The following is a 15,344-nucleotide window of genomic DNA, read 5'->3' as shown; positions in this document are numbered from 1 at the left end:
TCCCTTTTCATGTATAAAACACGTGAAATAAATATGTTTGCGTGGTCCAGCTGGGTCCTCCTGAAGCCACAGCTGATTAAGCACAGAGGGAATAGGGCAGTTTGAATGGAATGCCTTGGGAGGAATGGGGCAGTTTGAATGGAATGCCTTGGGAAGGCAGAGGCTGGAAGCAGAGGAGGGCAAGGGGATACAGGGGAGTGGGAAGGGTGAGGAAGACTAAATTAGAAGCCTGACCTGTAAATACTTAACACAGTACTTGACCGAGGGACACACAAAACCTGCAATTGTCGCCTGAAGGGACTGGACCCATCGCCTCATCAGGGAGCTCCCCACAGGGCACACAAAGCTCCCACCACTTCTATCCTCAGTTAATCCCAGTTGATGCAGGATAAACATCCCTATCTGATCTGTGACACCATCTGTGGGATGGGCATCACATTTCCCCAGGTCTCAAAAAACAAACCCCACCTGCATCTTATTCAGAGAATGAGAAAATACAACTTTAATCAGGTGTGAACTATCTGCCAATGGATCCCCATCCCTGGAAGTGTTCGAGGCCAGGTTGGAGCAGTCTCATCTAATGGAAGATGTCCCTGCCCATGGCAGGGGGGTGGAACTGGACGGTTTGTAAGGTTCCTTTCAATCCAAACCATTCCATGATTCTATGTTCAACAAACTACAGGTAAATCAGCCAACACTTTGCTTTTCTCCTTAAGTTGCACATCTTGGGGTGAAAACCAAGCATTTTGCCTATCAAGAGAGAACAAAGCACAACTGGGTTAGACAATTTCTTACTTCTAGAGAGAATGAGGTTTTCATTTTTCTCCCCTCACGAGCAGCCTGTAAATGCCCAGCTGAGACCTGTTTTGACTGACCACCTTGAGAAAAATAATGCCAAGAAAATTCCACCCCACAAGGAAAGCCATTAAACACCCCAAATCCGAGGTACTGGCAACAGAGCCACAGCTGCTTCAGTGGATGGAAAGGGGCAGCCATAGCTCAACACAACAAATTAACGATTCTCTGTAGCAAATTTTGTTCCACTGATTCAGACACACATCCAACATCTGCCCACATCCACGCCGGGGAAACTCGGGAATACGCTGCATACAAATGGTGACAGCTTAGCTCATCTCAGCTGCTCCTTCCAGCATGTTTCCAGGCAAGAGCAGCCTCTCGCTGCAAATGGAGCTGCACCTCGCGTGGTGGTACCACAGCAAATGGAAGGAGAAACTCCCTTTAAAGTGATGGCAGCTGCCCTCTACGAGCAACAGCAGGACTGCGTTTCTAGGTGTTCAAAAACACCAGGAAAAATCATCTTCCCTAAGCCAATTCTCCCTTGTGCTCAGTGGCAGACAGGGATGCAGGCAGAAATCTCCATCCCTCAGCTGAAATGAGCTGTTTCTGCTCCTTGCAGGTTTAATTGCTCCAAGGCAGGAGAGCAGGTGTGCACTCCTAGAAACACCTGGTGAGGAAACTTCCCTTTTCCCAGCTAAGTTAGACTTAAAATAAAGAAATACCCAATAACTACAGGTAAAAAAGGCGAAACCCAGAAAGGGGGGCAGCCCCGTGCCCTGCCTGGTGGATTTTGGGATGAGAAAGAAGAGGCAGCATGAGAAGAGGCAGAGGGAAGGGACAAGGGGACAACTCTAGCATGACAAGGGCAATCCCAGCATGGCACTGGGATGCTCGGGATGTGCAAATCCAGGGACCACCAGTGACACCAAGCAGCACCACCCTAGCCCCAAACCCACGGGGCTGGGCTCCAGCATGCCCATCCCGGCTGGAAAACACCCTGGATTCAACAGGATGGGACCCGCCTCGTTCACATTAAATATCAAACCCCTCGACATGGGCACCGGGGGGTGCAACAAAGCCGGGCAACGCCGGGGTGCCGTGACCTCAATAACGCTCCCACCCCCCCAAAATTAAGGGCTGGGCGTGGACAGCTCCTTTTTTCCCATTTTTATTTGAAACGCTTTTTCGTTATGGTTTCCCATTATTGATCAATTTACCGTTTTTAATCACCACTGCCTCCCATCTCGAGGCGGCTGCAGAACATGGCCCCGCGCCGCCGCCCCTCCTGCCGCAGCCCCGGCCCCACCTGCCGGGACGAACGGGGCCGAGACCGGCGGAAAGGGGGAGAAAGCCCCCAAATCCGCCCTTCTCCATCCCTCCCTCGCTCGCTGCGCTCCCCGCCCGCCGCACCTGCCCCGGCGCCCGCGCTGCCGCAGGGGCCGCGCCTCGCGCTGCCGCAGCCCCGGGGCGCCGGCACCGGGACACGCCCCTCCCCTCGCTTTTGGGATGAAATGGCCGGATTTTGCTTCTCGGGGGTTGATTTTTTTTTTTTTTTTCCCCCCTTCTCCGCGCGGGACGCGGCGAAGGGAGAGCGTGCCCGGGGGTTCACCGCCCCCCACACCATCCCAGCCACCCCTCCCCGTACCTGCCGCTGCGGGGGCGTCCGCACCGGAGCCGGGTGGTGACAGCGGTGGCGGTGACGGTGACAGCGGCGGTGGCGGCGGCGCGGGCGGGGCGGGGGCGCGCGCGGGCTCCGGAACCTTCGTCGCGCCGGCGGGGCGGGAGCGCGCGCGCGCGCGTGCGCGGAGCGCCACCGAGCCCCCCCCCCCGCGCCCCCCGCCTCTCACGGGGAGCGCTCGCCCCGCCCGTGCGCGCCCCCGCCGCCCCATTGTCTGCGGGGAGCGGGGGCGCGCCGCGGCCCCACCCGGCAGGGGGCGCTGCCCCGATACCCCCCGCCCCTCACAGCCCTGCGCCCTTTTGTGGCGGGCGCTGAGGGGCGGCTTTGGGGGTTGGTGGTCCCACATCGATCCTCCCTGCACCCGCCACAGCCCCGGGGGATGCAGGACACCTCGCCCAGCCCTGCCGCCCGTTTTCATCCCGATTTCTGCCCAGCCAAGCATCCCACACACGCTCCTGCCTCCGGGCGCTGCTGGGCACAGCCCTCAGCGTCCGTGGAGATGGCAGTATGCTCGTGTGGGAACGGCATCCCTCAGCAGCCCCTACAGCAGCCACACAGGTTTCATTTCATCCTGGTAAGCTCCAGGCTGACAAAGGGAGAGCAGCCGCCTCCTACACACGGCGGCAGCTCCGCAGCACCTACAATGGAGAGGCACAGGCCCAGAGCATGGAGGAGCAGGGCCGGGCAGCTCCCGCCGGCACCCAGCTCAGCAGGCACCTGTGAGAAGGAGCAACAGGTGACAGGAGAACGGCCCTGAGCTGTTGGGGAGCGTCGGGGTTCCCTCACCACCCCGCCACCAGCCTGAATTACTGGAAAGCAAAGGGAGAGGCTGAAAAAACAGGTTCTGATCCCAAAAGATCCCTCTCCACTTTGCCTGCTTCATCTGGAACAGCAGCGAGCTGCTTTTGCTCGGCCCAGAAGCATTGTGGACACAGTGGAGATCCCTCGATGGAATTACTACCTTGTCTTAATAGGGTTACTATCCCTAGTAATTGGATTTAATGGAGAAACTGCAGGAGGGCAGGATCCAGTTTTCAGTTTTTCTTAAGAAACATAGAGGTGCAAATCAAGGACAAACATCCAGTCTAAGAATAGGCTTTTGTGAGAGAAACAGATGAGGAACCTGCAGCACCAGGTTCTTCTTAAAGCCTTTTTTACCTGTAGTTTGCTGGATATCTCTTTATTTTACATCTAACTTAGATGGGAAAAGGGAAGTTTCATCACCAGGTCTTTCTAGGAGTGCTCATGTGCAGCACCAGTCTGCTTTTTAAAGCAGACCAGGTTGGGAATGGTCCATCTTGGTTTGGAAAAAAGGTTTATGGAGTGTCAAAGCCCTTCTCTTACTACAGTATCAGTAACCACAGAATTACAGATTAGAGTTGTACAAGAAAAAAAAAAAGGATTTATGAACATGCAACGCTATGAGATAGTTGGTTTTGTTTGTTTGTTTTCAGGTCAATAGTAATAGGTGAGCCATCTGAAACCAGAGGAATGGTTCTTCTCTGCCCATTTTTAAACTGCCTAAAAAGTACCCACTATAATTTAGCTGGAGAATTTTCCTAGATTAGACACATATCCTCTCAAAAATCTATCACAGCTTTAGGAATTGTAAAATAAACACTACAGTCCCACAAGGGGATCTGTCCTTGTGAGACAACAGAAAACAAGATGAATTACAGTACAAGCAGCTCAAGTCCAATCTGGGACAGCAGCTCTTCCCACAGGCGATGTGGGATGTACCAGGAACACCAGGCTGACTGGGAATCAGCTGAGCATCCTCCAACATTATTATTTCTTCATCTAAAGACAGCAAAACCAAAAGAGACTCCTAGGCCTCATTTCTTGAAGTGCTCAGCATGACAACACCTGTCTTTCTAAAGTTACCTCAAAGCCCACTTCTATCTGCCTGAGCTCTCAGCAACAAGTCCTGTCTGGATCCGAGAAATCCTGGGCTGGGCAGTGAAGCACCATTAGCCAGTGCCAGCTAATGTTCAGGCACAGCCACTTCCAGGCCATTTAGAAGATTTGTTGGCAAAGGTTAGTCAAGAATTAAATGCATCAATGGCTGCAGCAACACCGAGATGTTTCCAGAACTGCTGGAGCAGCCCAGGTCCCAAAGTGCAGCCCCAGGTGGGAAGGGCTCACGGTGATCAGCAGATCCTGCCCCAGCTGAGAGGAACTGCAGAGAAACTCTCTAAGGGCACATTTCTTACCTGTAGGTGCAGCAGGCCGACAGCTGATGTAGAGTTTAATTAGCACACTGAGCTCTTCTGGCTCTTCTTCATGTTCATAGGGGCTTTTGTTTATTGGAAAAGGCATCTGGGAATTTTTCCTACCGTTCTCAGGCCAGGCTCCTCTTTCCTCCCGACTCCTGGCCCATACTGCTGCTAGATGTACACTATTTTTAACACAAAATTATAAAGGAATCCTTTAGGGAGGAAACCATGGGGTCTTTATCTTCCATACCTGTTTTTTCATCCCTAAGACCAGGCTTATTTTCCTCACAGGTGAGGTTTGTCACCTGTTTCATAACTACCAAGATTTTCCTTGGCAGGTGCTACAGAAGGTAGGACAGCACTTCCCAGGTCTCACCTGCAGTGGGAATTGACCTGCAGAGCTGCAGCTGCATTAGAAATTTTGGGTTATATTGGGTTATGTTCTGGGTTATACAAGTCTGATGTCCCCAGGGCCTCCTCTGGCCACAAGCTGCTTCATTTGAGTCACTTAATTCAGCTTAAGCCTGGCTTTTGCAAAACCATAATGATCCCAGCTGAAATAAATACTCAAATTCTGCACTGGCTTAATTCCATTAAAGCACTACCCAGATCCTTTTGCAACCTGGCCGTTAAAGTTCACCTAAATAAAGGAAATGGGCTAATTGCTTTCCAAATGCGATTTTGAAAGGGATGAGACAGGATCGATCTTTCCAGAGCGACTCCAGGTGCTGACAGACCAGGGGCTGAGCCTTGCTCAGTGAGAAGCCCCAGGCAGGCACAGCCCCAGAGCGTGGTTCCCAGGCCGTGGCCCTGGCCCAGGACACCGGCTGGGTTTCGTAAGCTCCGTGGAGCCGGGAGCAGGGAGTTACACAAGCGCTTTCGCAGCCGTGCCGTGTCACGGCAGGACAGACCCGGGCAGGGCTCACGCAAACTGTCCCCGCCGCCGGACTCTGCGGCTCAGGAGGTGATTACAGCTCGGCCGGCTCCTTCCCCACAAACCAGACACATATTTCAGCTTGGACACGGTTCTCTCCAACTGAAGTAACTTAACAGTTCATTTTCACAGTAATCAGAGCGCGGTGCACCCTCCTCACCCTGCCAAGGCCAGCAGGACTGCAAGGATGTGAATTGGGGACAGAAACATTCCTGGTGTTTGGACAGCGCAGGCGGCCAGAGGGCTGTGACTCAGCACAAAGAGCCAGCCAGATCCTCAGCAGTGCTGAGCTCGGGTTAAACAAACTCACCACTTTCACCCTGGCCTCTTTAGCAAATGGAGAGACCCAAAAAATCGAGGCCAAGGCACTTAAAGCATTTTTCACAGGTCCCTCTTGCCCCCACCCCACCTGAAAAAGCATTATTCCTGTTTCTTTTGAGCTGTGTGAAAGCCACGCAGAGACCAACACCTAAACCAGACAGTACAAGACCCAATACCCCTAAGGAGAGATATATTTTTAATTAATCATTATTCCATTTCTAAATTACCAGCTGCAGGAGGCTTTCAGATCATTTAAAGCCCGTGTCTCTAAGAGGCAGAGCTGACTCATCAGGGAGGCTCAGGATGCATTCACTTACAGGACCTTGTGGGAATTACTGGGCTCCTGGGCTCACATCACTTAAAGCCAAGATTCCCTTGGTCCTGGTGTCATGGAAGGGCAGTTCCTGGCATTAGCTTCCCCCTTCACTGACAATTCTCAGAGATGCCAGCAGCCAGGACGGACTTTATTCCTGGAGGAGAGCAGCCACCAGAGCTCTGCCAGCTCTGCAAAGGGACAGGGAACATCTCTGTGGGTGAAACAGGCTCCATCCCAAACACCCCTGGGACTGCAGATTCCAAGCCCTGAACCGCTCCTGTTCAACAGGCAGAGGCTGCTCTGGCACCTGTGCATCACCTGTCCTTGAGTACTCCGTCTTTCCCACAGGATGGCACTCACAGGGGAGCAAAGAGGGTTGTGGGCACCAGCACAGGATTTATCCTCGAGTTCGTCAGGGCAAGAGTTCAGCCAGCTCTGAGGCAGGGATTGCATCATGCAGCACCACAACAGGTCCTGCAGTGATGTTGTCACACAAGCAAAGTCACCAGGAACCCCTGGCCTGTGGGAGTTTCCTGAAGGACACACCAGCTGGAGCTGTCATCTCATCCCAGTTCTGCCCCCCCAGTCCTGTTAGCTGCGGGGGCTGTTGGGGCCAGGTCAGAGCCCGCAGTGCCGGGGGTCTGCGCTGGTTTCGCAGGGGCTTCGGGAGCCATCTGCTGTTATCAGCCCAGATTACAGTGAGGGGCTGAAGGGCACCAGGAGGCCTCTGCTCCCTGCCACCGGCACACGGACGAGCTTGAACCACCTTCCCACAATCACTGAGGTTGGAAAAGACCTCCAAGATTATTGAGTTCAACCTGTGACTGATCCCCACCTCGTCAACCAGACCAGACCACTGGGTGCCACGCCGAGTCATTCCTTGGATGCCTCCAGGGCAGCCCCTTCCAATGTCTAACCACCCTTTCTGTGAAGAAACTCCTCCTCAGAAAATCTCCAGATTCAGCTACCAGCAGAAATAAGAGCCCCTCAGGGAGATCACCACCTCACCCAGAAGGACTCGGGGTTCTCCATAGGAAACACGGTGCTTTCAATACATGGAAATACTCAACTTGAGGGTCTGCACTGAGCAGAGATGGGATTCCAGCCCCCCAGACCCGTCCTGACATTAATCCCAACTCTCACAGGCCCAGGTTGAAGCGGCAGGGCAGGCTCTCGCCCCCCTGCTCGGAGGGCCCAGCGGAGCTGCTGGGAGCGTGGCAGAGCACGGGGAGATGCTGGGTGCTCAAAGTGCTGGCACTTTGGGAACTGAGGGGCTTTGTTCCTCTGCAGGCAGCAGTGGCACTGGGCCTGGCATGGCACCGTGCCCGTGTCCCAGCCTGCCGCTCACCCCAGCACAACGAGTGTGTGACCCACACCAGCGTGTGCAACCCCGGTGGGCTCAGGGTGGTGAGAGCGAGCCCATCCTTCAGCATGGTGAGTGTGCAAGGCACGTACAAGCTGCGTACATGGCGTGCACCAGGTGTTTACAAGGTATCGACTGGGTGTTTGTGTTCCAGGCATTTCTGTACCGGCTGTTTGTGTATGGTGTGTCTGTGTTCCAGGTGTTTCTGTTCGGGTGTTTCTGTTCCAGGTGTTTGTGTACGGTGTGTCTGTGTTCCAGGTGTTTCTGTTCCAGGTGTTTGTGTACAGTGTGTCTGTGTTCCAGGTGTTTGTGTACCGGCTGTTTGTGTACGGTGTGTCTGTGTTCCAGGTGTTTCTGTTCCGGGTGTTTGTGTTCCAGGTGTTTCTGTTCGGGTGTTTCTGTTCCAGGTGTTTGTGTACGGTGTGTCTGTGTTCCAGGTGTTTGTGTTCCAAGTGTTTCTGTTCCGGGTGTTTGTGTTCCAGGTGTTTGTGTACGGTGTGTCTGTGTTCCAGGTGTTTTTGTTCCAGGTGTTTCTGTTCGGGTGTTTCTGTTCCAGGTGTTTGTGTACGGTGTGTCTGTGTTCCAGGTGTTTTTGTTCCAGGTGTTTCTGTTCGGGTGTTTCTGTTCCAGGTGTTTGTGTACGGTGTGTCTGTGTTCCAGGTGTTTGTGTTCCAGGTGTTTCTGTTCCGGGTGTTTCTGTTCCAGGTGTTTGTGTACGGTGTGTCTGTGTTCCAGGTGTTTGTGTTCCAGGTGTTTCTGTTCGGGTGTTTCTGTTCCAGGTGTTTGTGTACGGTGTGTCTGTGTTCCAGGTGTTTGTGTTCCAGGTGTTTCTGTTCCGGGTGTTTCTGTTCCAGGTGTTTGTGTACGGTGTGTCTGTGTTCCAGGTGTTTTTGTTCCAGGTGTTTCTGTTCGGGTGTTTCTGTTCCAGGTGTTTGTGTACGGTGTGTCTGTGTTCCAGGTGCTTGTGTTCCAGGTGTTTCTGTTCGGGTGTTTCTGTTCCAGGTGTTTGTGTACGGTGTGTCTGTGTTCCAGGTGTTTCTGTTCCAGGTGTTTGTGTTCCAGGTGTTTCTGTTCGGGTGTTTCTGTTCCAGGTGTTTGTGTACGGTGTGTCTGTGTTCCAGGTGCTTGTGTTCCAGGTGTTTCTGTTCGGGTGTTTCTGTTCCAGGTGTTTGTGTACGGTGTGTCTGTGTTCCAGGTGTTTCTGTTCCACGTGTTTCTGTTCGGGTGTTTCTGTTCGGGTGTTTCCGTACTGCCCGTTCGCGTTCCGAGTGTCCGCGCTCGGGGCGCGCGCCCGTCCCGCCCCAGCGCGCGGGTGCCGCGGCCCCCCCGGGCCGGCAGGGGGCGCAGGGGCGCGCGGGGCGCAGGGCGCGTGCGCGGTGCGGGCGGAAGTGCGGCGCGGGGCGGGCGCGCGGCGGAGGGCGCGGGGCGCCCATGGGGCTCCTTAAAGGCGCCGCCGCCGCCGCTGTGCCGCCTCCCGGTCCCGGAGGGATGCGCCAAGCCTGGCTGGAATGAGCAGGTGGGGCGGAACCCCCGGCACTTCCCCCGACACCCCGTCTCCCACGTCATCCCCCTCGTGGTCCGGCGCGCGTGACCGCTGCCTCAGTTTCCCCCGGTGTCGGGGGTCGTGCGGCTGTGGTGGGCGTGGAGGCGGCCGCGGGGACCCCCTGGCTCCCCTCCCGGGGAGGGGGCGGACCCCGAGATTGCCGGGGCTGCAGATCCTGAGAGAGGGGGGTGTAGGGCCAGGGGAGGGGGCTGCAAACACCGGTGGAGGGGAGACAGCCCTGGGCTGGGGGCTCCGAGCTCTGGAGGGGGTGGGCAAACCCCTCGGGGGACTGCAGGCTCCAGGTAGGGGTGCAGAAACCGGGTAGGGGTTCAGGCTCCAGGATGGGGGGGCTGCCCCGCCGGGGGGATTCCCCAGGGCAGAGGGCCGGGCTGGGGAACGCACCAGCACTGTCCCCGCTCCTGGGGAGAGCGGTTTGTGCCCCAGCAGGATGAGATCCCCGTGCTGTCTGGACACCCCCTGGGAGAGATGATGGGGACCCAGCTTCACATCCCCGAGGCTGGAGCAGCCCAGGTTCTAGGAAGTGCCGGGGATCTGCCGGCAGGATTTCTCTCTGGCTCAGGGCTGAAGACAGCTGGGCCCTTCCAGTCCGGGAAGAAACCCTCGAGCTTCCCCGCAGCCCCCCGTCCCGGGGAATTTTTTGCATTGGTCATCTTAACTCGTGTTTGTTTTCCCCCTTTTTTGTCCCGATCATCACCGTGCCATACCCAGCACCACTGACACTCCAGGTGGAGCAGGGGCTCTGGGTTTAGGGACTTATTTTATCCTGCATGGAAAAGGGATCAGCTCCCAGCTGAGAAGGGAGCTTGGATACAAACAGGAAGCCCTGGAGGAGCCCCGCTCCCGCAACACCAGCAGAGGGGCTGTGCTGGGGCATGTCACGTATAAGTAGTGAGTTTATCTGGTGCGGCAGAGCTGGGAGCAAGAGATTTCCCCTGGCTTGCGTCAGGCTGAGCAGAAGGGCTGGGTCAGAGGGAACGATCCGGAGCCAGCGCTCTGCCCTGCCCAGTTTTGCGATGGCTGTGGGGTCAGTGGGGCACGTGCCATGCTGCCCTCCCCTGATGGGCACACTGGGGCCTGTGCCCAAAGAGAGCCCAGATCCTGTGGGACTGGAGTGTGTGGGTTCAGGACAGGCCCAGCTGCTGGTGGGGCTGGCACGTGTGCAGTGCTGGGATAGATCCAGCTCGCCCAGTGGGGCTGGCACGTGTGCAGTGCTGGGATAGGTCCAGCTCGCCCAGTGGGGCTGGCACGTGTGCCAGGACAGACCCAGCTCCCGGTGGGGCTGGCACATGCGACTTCAGGATAGACCTGTCCCAACTTGCAGCCTTGGGCACCCAACAATTCCAGAGCCTGTGAAGCAGAGATTTATGACTTGTCTGACCTTGCAAATTGCTGAGTCAGATGGTGAAGGTTTTTTGCTGCATTCCCAGGCTTTAAAGAACCCTGTGGGGTCCCAAAGCCTGGAAACCCTCCTGCTACAGCCCTGTCCCAGCATGAGAATCATCCCCAGGCTGCAGCGAGAGGGAGCAGCTGGTGCTGAATGTGCTGAGGGTCCTTCTCCCTGGAAAGGGTGTGATATCCCCTGCTTCCCGAGGGCAGCACACCAGTCCTGGAGGCTGCAGCCTTGCCAAGCCCCAGTGGGATCAGGCAGAAGATTTGGGATGCCTAAACCCTTTTTGGGGTGCTTGTTGCAAGCTCACAAGGGGGATCTCCCCTCTCTGGTGTCCTGCCGTGGCGGCACTGGGCTCTGCTGCCATCCCAGCCGGGGCTGGGGGGGGATGTCACAGCGTGGCTGGTCTTTGGACTTTGTTCCTTCCTGCCCTTAATTTTCCAAGTGCAGGGAGGGGACAATCCTCCTTCCCCAAGGACGTGGAAGGCTGGACTGTCTCCACCTCTCCAGCCAGGCTGGGCTTGTTGCCAGTGTGGGGCCAGAGGGTGTTATCAGGGCTGGGCCAGCCCTGGGAGCCAGTCCCTGTCACCCCCCCCAGGGCACCCTGATTGTGGGGGCCCCTCGCCTGCCGTGTTGCACAGCGATAGCACAGCGGGCGTGGGACACCTGTCCTTGCACTGCTGGAGTGGGGATGCCGGGGGGGCTCCCTGGGGGCCTCATCCCCGGACAGGGACCCCCCAGCCTCGAGCATCCCCCGCCGTGCATTGCAGGGGGACAGTGCCATGGCCGAGAAGGTGTCACCGAGCCTCGGTGGGGGCATCACGCCACTGCAGCAGATGCTGGCCTCAGGGACGGGTGCCATCCTCACCTCCCTCTTTGGTGAGCACCAGGGTGGGCGCCAGGGTGGGGGGCTGGCACAGGGGTGTCATGGCTAAAGGATGGTGTCTTTTCAGTGACGCCACTGGACGTGGTGAAGATCCGGCTGCAGGCCCAGAAGACCCCGTTCTCCAAAGGTAGCCGTGCTTGGGGCAGGGCGGAGGGCTGCAGCCAGCCCCCGAGGCGAGCAGCCCGCGGGGATGTCTCAGCTGGCAGAGCTGGTGGCAGGGATGTCTCGGCTCTGCAGCGTGGGGCCATCGCGAGGTGGCAGGTTACCGTGGGCCCCTTGTCCTCGGGCTCCGGGGCCCTGCTGGGGGAGCTGGGCTTGTGCTTGGCTCTGTCCTTCTCCCTCCGCAGCCCGGTGCCAAGGGGGTCAGTGCTGTGCCTGGCAGCCCCCCAGTCCTCCAGGCAGCGGGGCTGAGGCTCAGCCTGCTGCAGCTGCTGGCTGTTCCCCCCCTGCCTTTGTTCCAGTCTCCATGCTGCTCCCCATGGGCTCTCCCCCTTCTTGTGGGCTCAGTGGGCTGGGGCTGGCCCCAAGGGACTGGTTTGGTGACAATAGGAACTGCTTGGGAAATGGCTGTGGGGGCATGCAGCCCCCTCACCCACAGAGCTCTCCCACTGCCTGGCTCGGAGCTGTAGCACGCACGTGTGCCCCAGCCCCAGGTGGTGGCACGTCCCCGTGTGGTTGCTCAGTGTGTCCCAGTGTGTCCCATTGTGTGTTTCAGCGTTGCCAGCGCAGTCAGTGCCCTGGGGCGCTCAGCCGGCCACATGTGAGTACGCGGGGGGCTCCTGCTGCCAGTGGCTTTGCTTTCCCAAGCCTTCATCATGGTTTGCTTTTCCGCTGGTGGTGGCTTGGGCTCCTCTGGCTGTGGGGACATCCCTGCGGTGTGGGGGCTGGCATTGTCCCCAGCCCAGGCTGCCCCTGCAGCCCTGCTTTGGGGCTGGCTGTGCCACATCTGTGGGGATCTGTTGTGCAGCAGGCCTGGCTGTCTGTGGTCCCCCTGTCTTGTCACTCTGTCCTGCTGCTATGTCAAAGTCCCCTTGGATTTCCACTGTCCGGTGTCCCTGTGCCTGGCTTGAGAGCACAGTGGAGGGGCCAATGCTGATGTCCCCACTGTGCCAGGGCAGCAGAGGCAAGACCAAGTGAGGCATAAACCCTCTCCCGCTGCTGGCAGTGGGTCCTGCTGTGTCCCCATCCCTGCCATGGAGCTGTGTGTCCCCCACCCCATGGTTCTGGCCATGGTCAGACCCGTGCTGGAGGGTTGTTCCTCTCCTGGCCGTGGTCTCAGACAGGTCCCCACTGGGCTCAAGCACTACAGGTTTGGCTCCTTCTTGGAAGAGCTGATGGCTTTGGGATCAGATGTGCTGGGCATGGGCAGAGGGGAGGGGTCTCCTGTGTAATGGTGATGCTGTTGTTTCCTCAGGGAAGTGTTTCCTCTACTGCAATGGGCTCATGGACCACCTGTATGTCTGCCAGAATGGCAATGGCTGCACCGCCTGGTACAAGGCCCCCACCCACTTCACTGGCACACTGGTAGGAGCTCCAGGCATGGGCAGGGGTCTCCCCATCCCAGAGGGGTGTCAGGGTGTTTTCTGGGGGTTGTTTGTCTGTCTCCTGCCTGTAACTCCTGTCCCTGGTGCTCCACTCGCTCCCCAGGATGCCTTTGTGAAGATCACACGCTATGAGGGCATCAGGTCTCTGTGGAGCGGCTTGCCCCCCACCCTGTGAGTTTGGGGATTCTGGTTGCTGCCACCTGCCCAGGCACACAGACATCGGTCCCAAGCCCCCTACCAGCCCCCAGGGAGGACATGTGCCCCTCACACCCCTTCTCCTCCTCGCAGGGTCATGGCTGTGCCAGCCACTGTCATTTACTTCACCACCTACGACCAGCTCCGGGACTACCTGCAAGCCCGGACGGGGAGCCGGAGCCACTACATCCCCTTGCTGGCCGGGGCCCTCGCCAGGCGTGAGTACCCCTCCTCTCTGGGGTCCCCCCGTGCCCACCCTGTGTCCTGGCAGCAGAGCGTGGCAGGTCTCAGTGCCTGGCTCTCCCAGCATGACGCTGATGGCTCTGGGACAGCCGCTGGAGCGGATGGAGCTCATTCCCTGTGTCCCTTCTGTTGCAGTGGGTGCTGTGACAGTCATCAGCCCCCTGGAGCTGATCCGCACCAAGATGCAGTCCCGGCAGCTCAGCTACCGTGAGCTGCGGGTCTGCATCCAGTCAGCAGTGGCCCAGGACGGCTGGCTGTCCCTCTGGAGAGGCTGGGGACCCACCGTGCTGCGGGATGTCCCCTTCTCGGGTACGGCTGGGGGGCCCAGGGCAGCCCTGCGCTGGTGTGGGCGGTTGGCATGTCCAGGGTGCCCAGTGGTAGCACTGGTGTCTCCTCTCCCCCAGCTCTGTACTGGTTTAACTACGAGCTGGTGAGGATGTGGCTCTGCAGGCATGCCTGGCTGGACGAGGCCACGTTCATGGTCAGCTTCCTATCCGGGGCCATCTCTGGCGCGGTGAGTTTGGGACGCTGGGGCTCCCTTGCGGGGCTTGGCCCCTGTGGGAGGGAGGGAGGAATGGGACTGGGATGGTGCTGGGAGGTGACAACAGCTGGCACTGGGCAGGAACGCCAGGTCCTGGCTCACTGTCCAGTGTCAACCCCACAGGTGGCCGCAGTGCTGACACTGCCCTTCGACGTGGTCAAAACCCAGCGGCAGATCGAGCTGGGAGACAGTGAGGTGCACCCAGGTGAGGGGCCAGGCTCCAGGCAGCTGCCAGGACTCCCTGTGGGTGTCCCCCAACCCTCACCCGCTCCCCTCTCCCCCCAGTCGCAGCCTCCAAGCCTTCCTCCACCTGGCTGCTCATGCAGCGGATCCGCGCTGAGTCTGGCACCCGGGGGCTGTTTGCAGGTGAGGATGTGCCCAGGCCCCTTGCTGGGGTTCCGGGTGTCACTGCAGGGCTCACGGCACTGTCCTTGCAGGGTTCCTGCCCCGCGTCATCAAGGTGGCACCTGCCTGCGCCATCATGATCAGCACCTATGAATTTGGCAAGAGCTTCTTCCAGAAGCTGAACCAGGAGCGGCGGCTGCGGGGATTGTGAGCGGGCCTGGGGCAGGGCTGGATGTGGCTGTGCCCGGGGGGCGGTGCCAGCCCTGCTCCATCCAGGTGTCCCGGGAGCAGGATCCGCACTCGGCTGTGCAGAGCCCAAGTGCCTTCGTTCCCGCTCTGCCTCCCGCTGCCCGCACATGGAGCCAGGGCCAGCCCAGCCCCACTCCCCATCCAGCCACTCTGGGGGACATCTGTGCCTGCTGCTGTGGCACTGGAGGGATATGGAGCCCCCCACACTCATTCCTTGGGGCTGGACAGATGCTGCTGCTGGATTCATGGACACTGGCAAGGATGGGGTGTCCTAGGAGACCTGGCCTGGCAGGAGATGGAGCTGGGACTCTGGTGAGGACCAAACCCTAGATCTCGTGGGCTTCTCTGCCTGCCCAGGTCCCCCAGCCCTTCTCTGCCTGGGGATCTGCCCCTCCTGACCATCACTCACGCACAGCCTGGCCTTGCTGGCTCTGCATGGCTTGGGGACACGTCGGGACCCTCTCCCTGCCTCTGGACTTCTCCTCCCACTCGGGATGTCCCCATCCCCTGTCAGACCCTGGGTTGGACAGACCCTGTGTGGTCACAGACCTCACTGCTGCTCCGGGGGGCCATTGTGGCACCCCTGCCCCATCCTTTCACTGCAAAGGCCTGCCCCAGCTCTGTGGGCACTGCCCCCCTTACCCCGGGACTCATGGGGGGAACTTCTCCTATTTTCTTAAATAAAATCATTGTCTCTTAGTGGAAGGATTTCTCTCTGTGTGCTGGGGGGCTGTAGAGGCATCCATGGGGTGACGGCCACAGCC

General features: G+C 58.2%; 2 protein-coding genes across 29 annotated transcripts in view; one reads left to right on the top strand and one right to left on the bottom strand.

Annotated features, from left to right (window-relative positions):
* LOC104698638 (microtubule-associated protein tau) overlaps positions 1-2,558 on the bottom strand; it is a 43,119-nt gene extending 40,561 nt beyond the window's left edge. For 8 of the 24 annotated variants that reach the window (XM_039564605.1, XM_039564609.1, XM_039564614.1 and 5 more), the window contains exon 1: positions 2,444-2,556. The gene's annotated coding sequence lies outside the window, so the exon portion shown is untranslated. Of the gene's footprint in view, positions 1-2,443 lie in introns of all 24 variants that reach the window. The other 16 variants (XM_039564622.1, XM_039564628.1, XM_039564623.1 and 13 more) reach the window with 7 other exon arrangements.
* A 5,063-nt stretch (positions 2,559-7,621) lies between these two features.
* SLC25A39 (solute carrier family 25 member 39) lies at positions 7,622-15,285 on the top strand. Of its 5 annotated transcripts, none has more exons than XM_039564541.1 (12): positions 7,622-7,697; positions 11,348-11,456; positions 11,531-11,590; positions 12,179-12,223; positions 12,878-12,987; positions 13,111-13,178; positions 13,296-13,420; positions 13,581-13,754; positions 13,850-13,959; positions 14,110-14,191; positions 14,272-14,352; positions 14,424-15,285. In XM_039564541.1, exons 1-12 carry the CDS (start codon positions 7,695-7,697, stop codon positions 14,540-14,542), a joined length of 1,086 nt encoding a protein of 361 aa, XP_039420475.1. In that variant the 5' UTR covers positions 7,622-7,694; the 3' UTR covers positions 14,543-15,285. The 5 variants fall into 5 exon arrangements, with proteins under 5 accessions (XP_039420475.1, XP_039420473.1, XP_039420474.1 ...); XM_039564539.1 differs by lacking the exon at positions 7,622-7,697 and adding an exon at positions 7,732-7,754; XM_039564542.1 differs by lacking the exon at positions 7,622-7,697 and adding an exon at positions 9,015-9,142.
* The last annotated feature ends 59 nt before the right edge of the window (positions 15,286-15,344 follow it).

Source organism: Corvus cornix, chromosome 23, assembly GCF_000738735.6.
Source record: "Corvus cornix cornix isolate S_Up_H32 chromosome 23, ASM73873v5, whole genome shotgun sequence".
NCBI lineage: Eukaryota > Metazoa > Chordata > Aves > Passeriformes > Corvidae > Corvus > Corvus cornix.
Note: the sequence above shows the minus strand (reverse complement) of the source record. Positions and strands in the feature narration are given on the sequence as shown.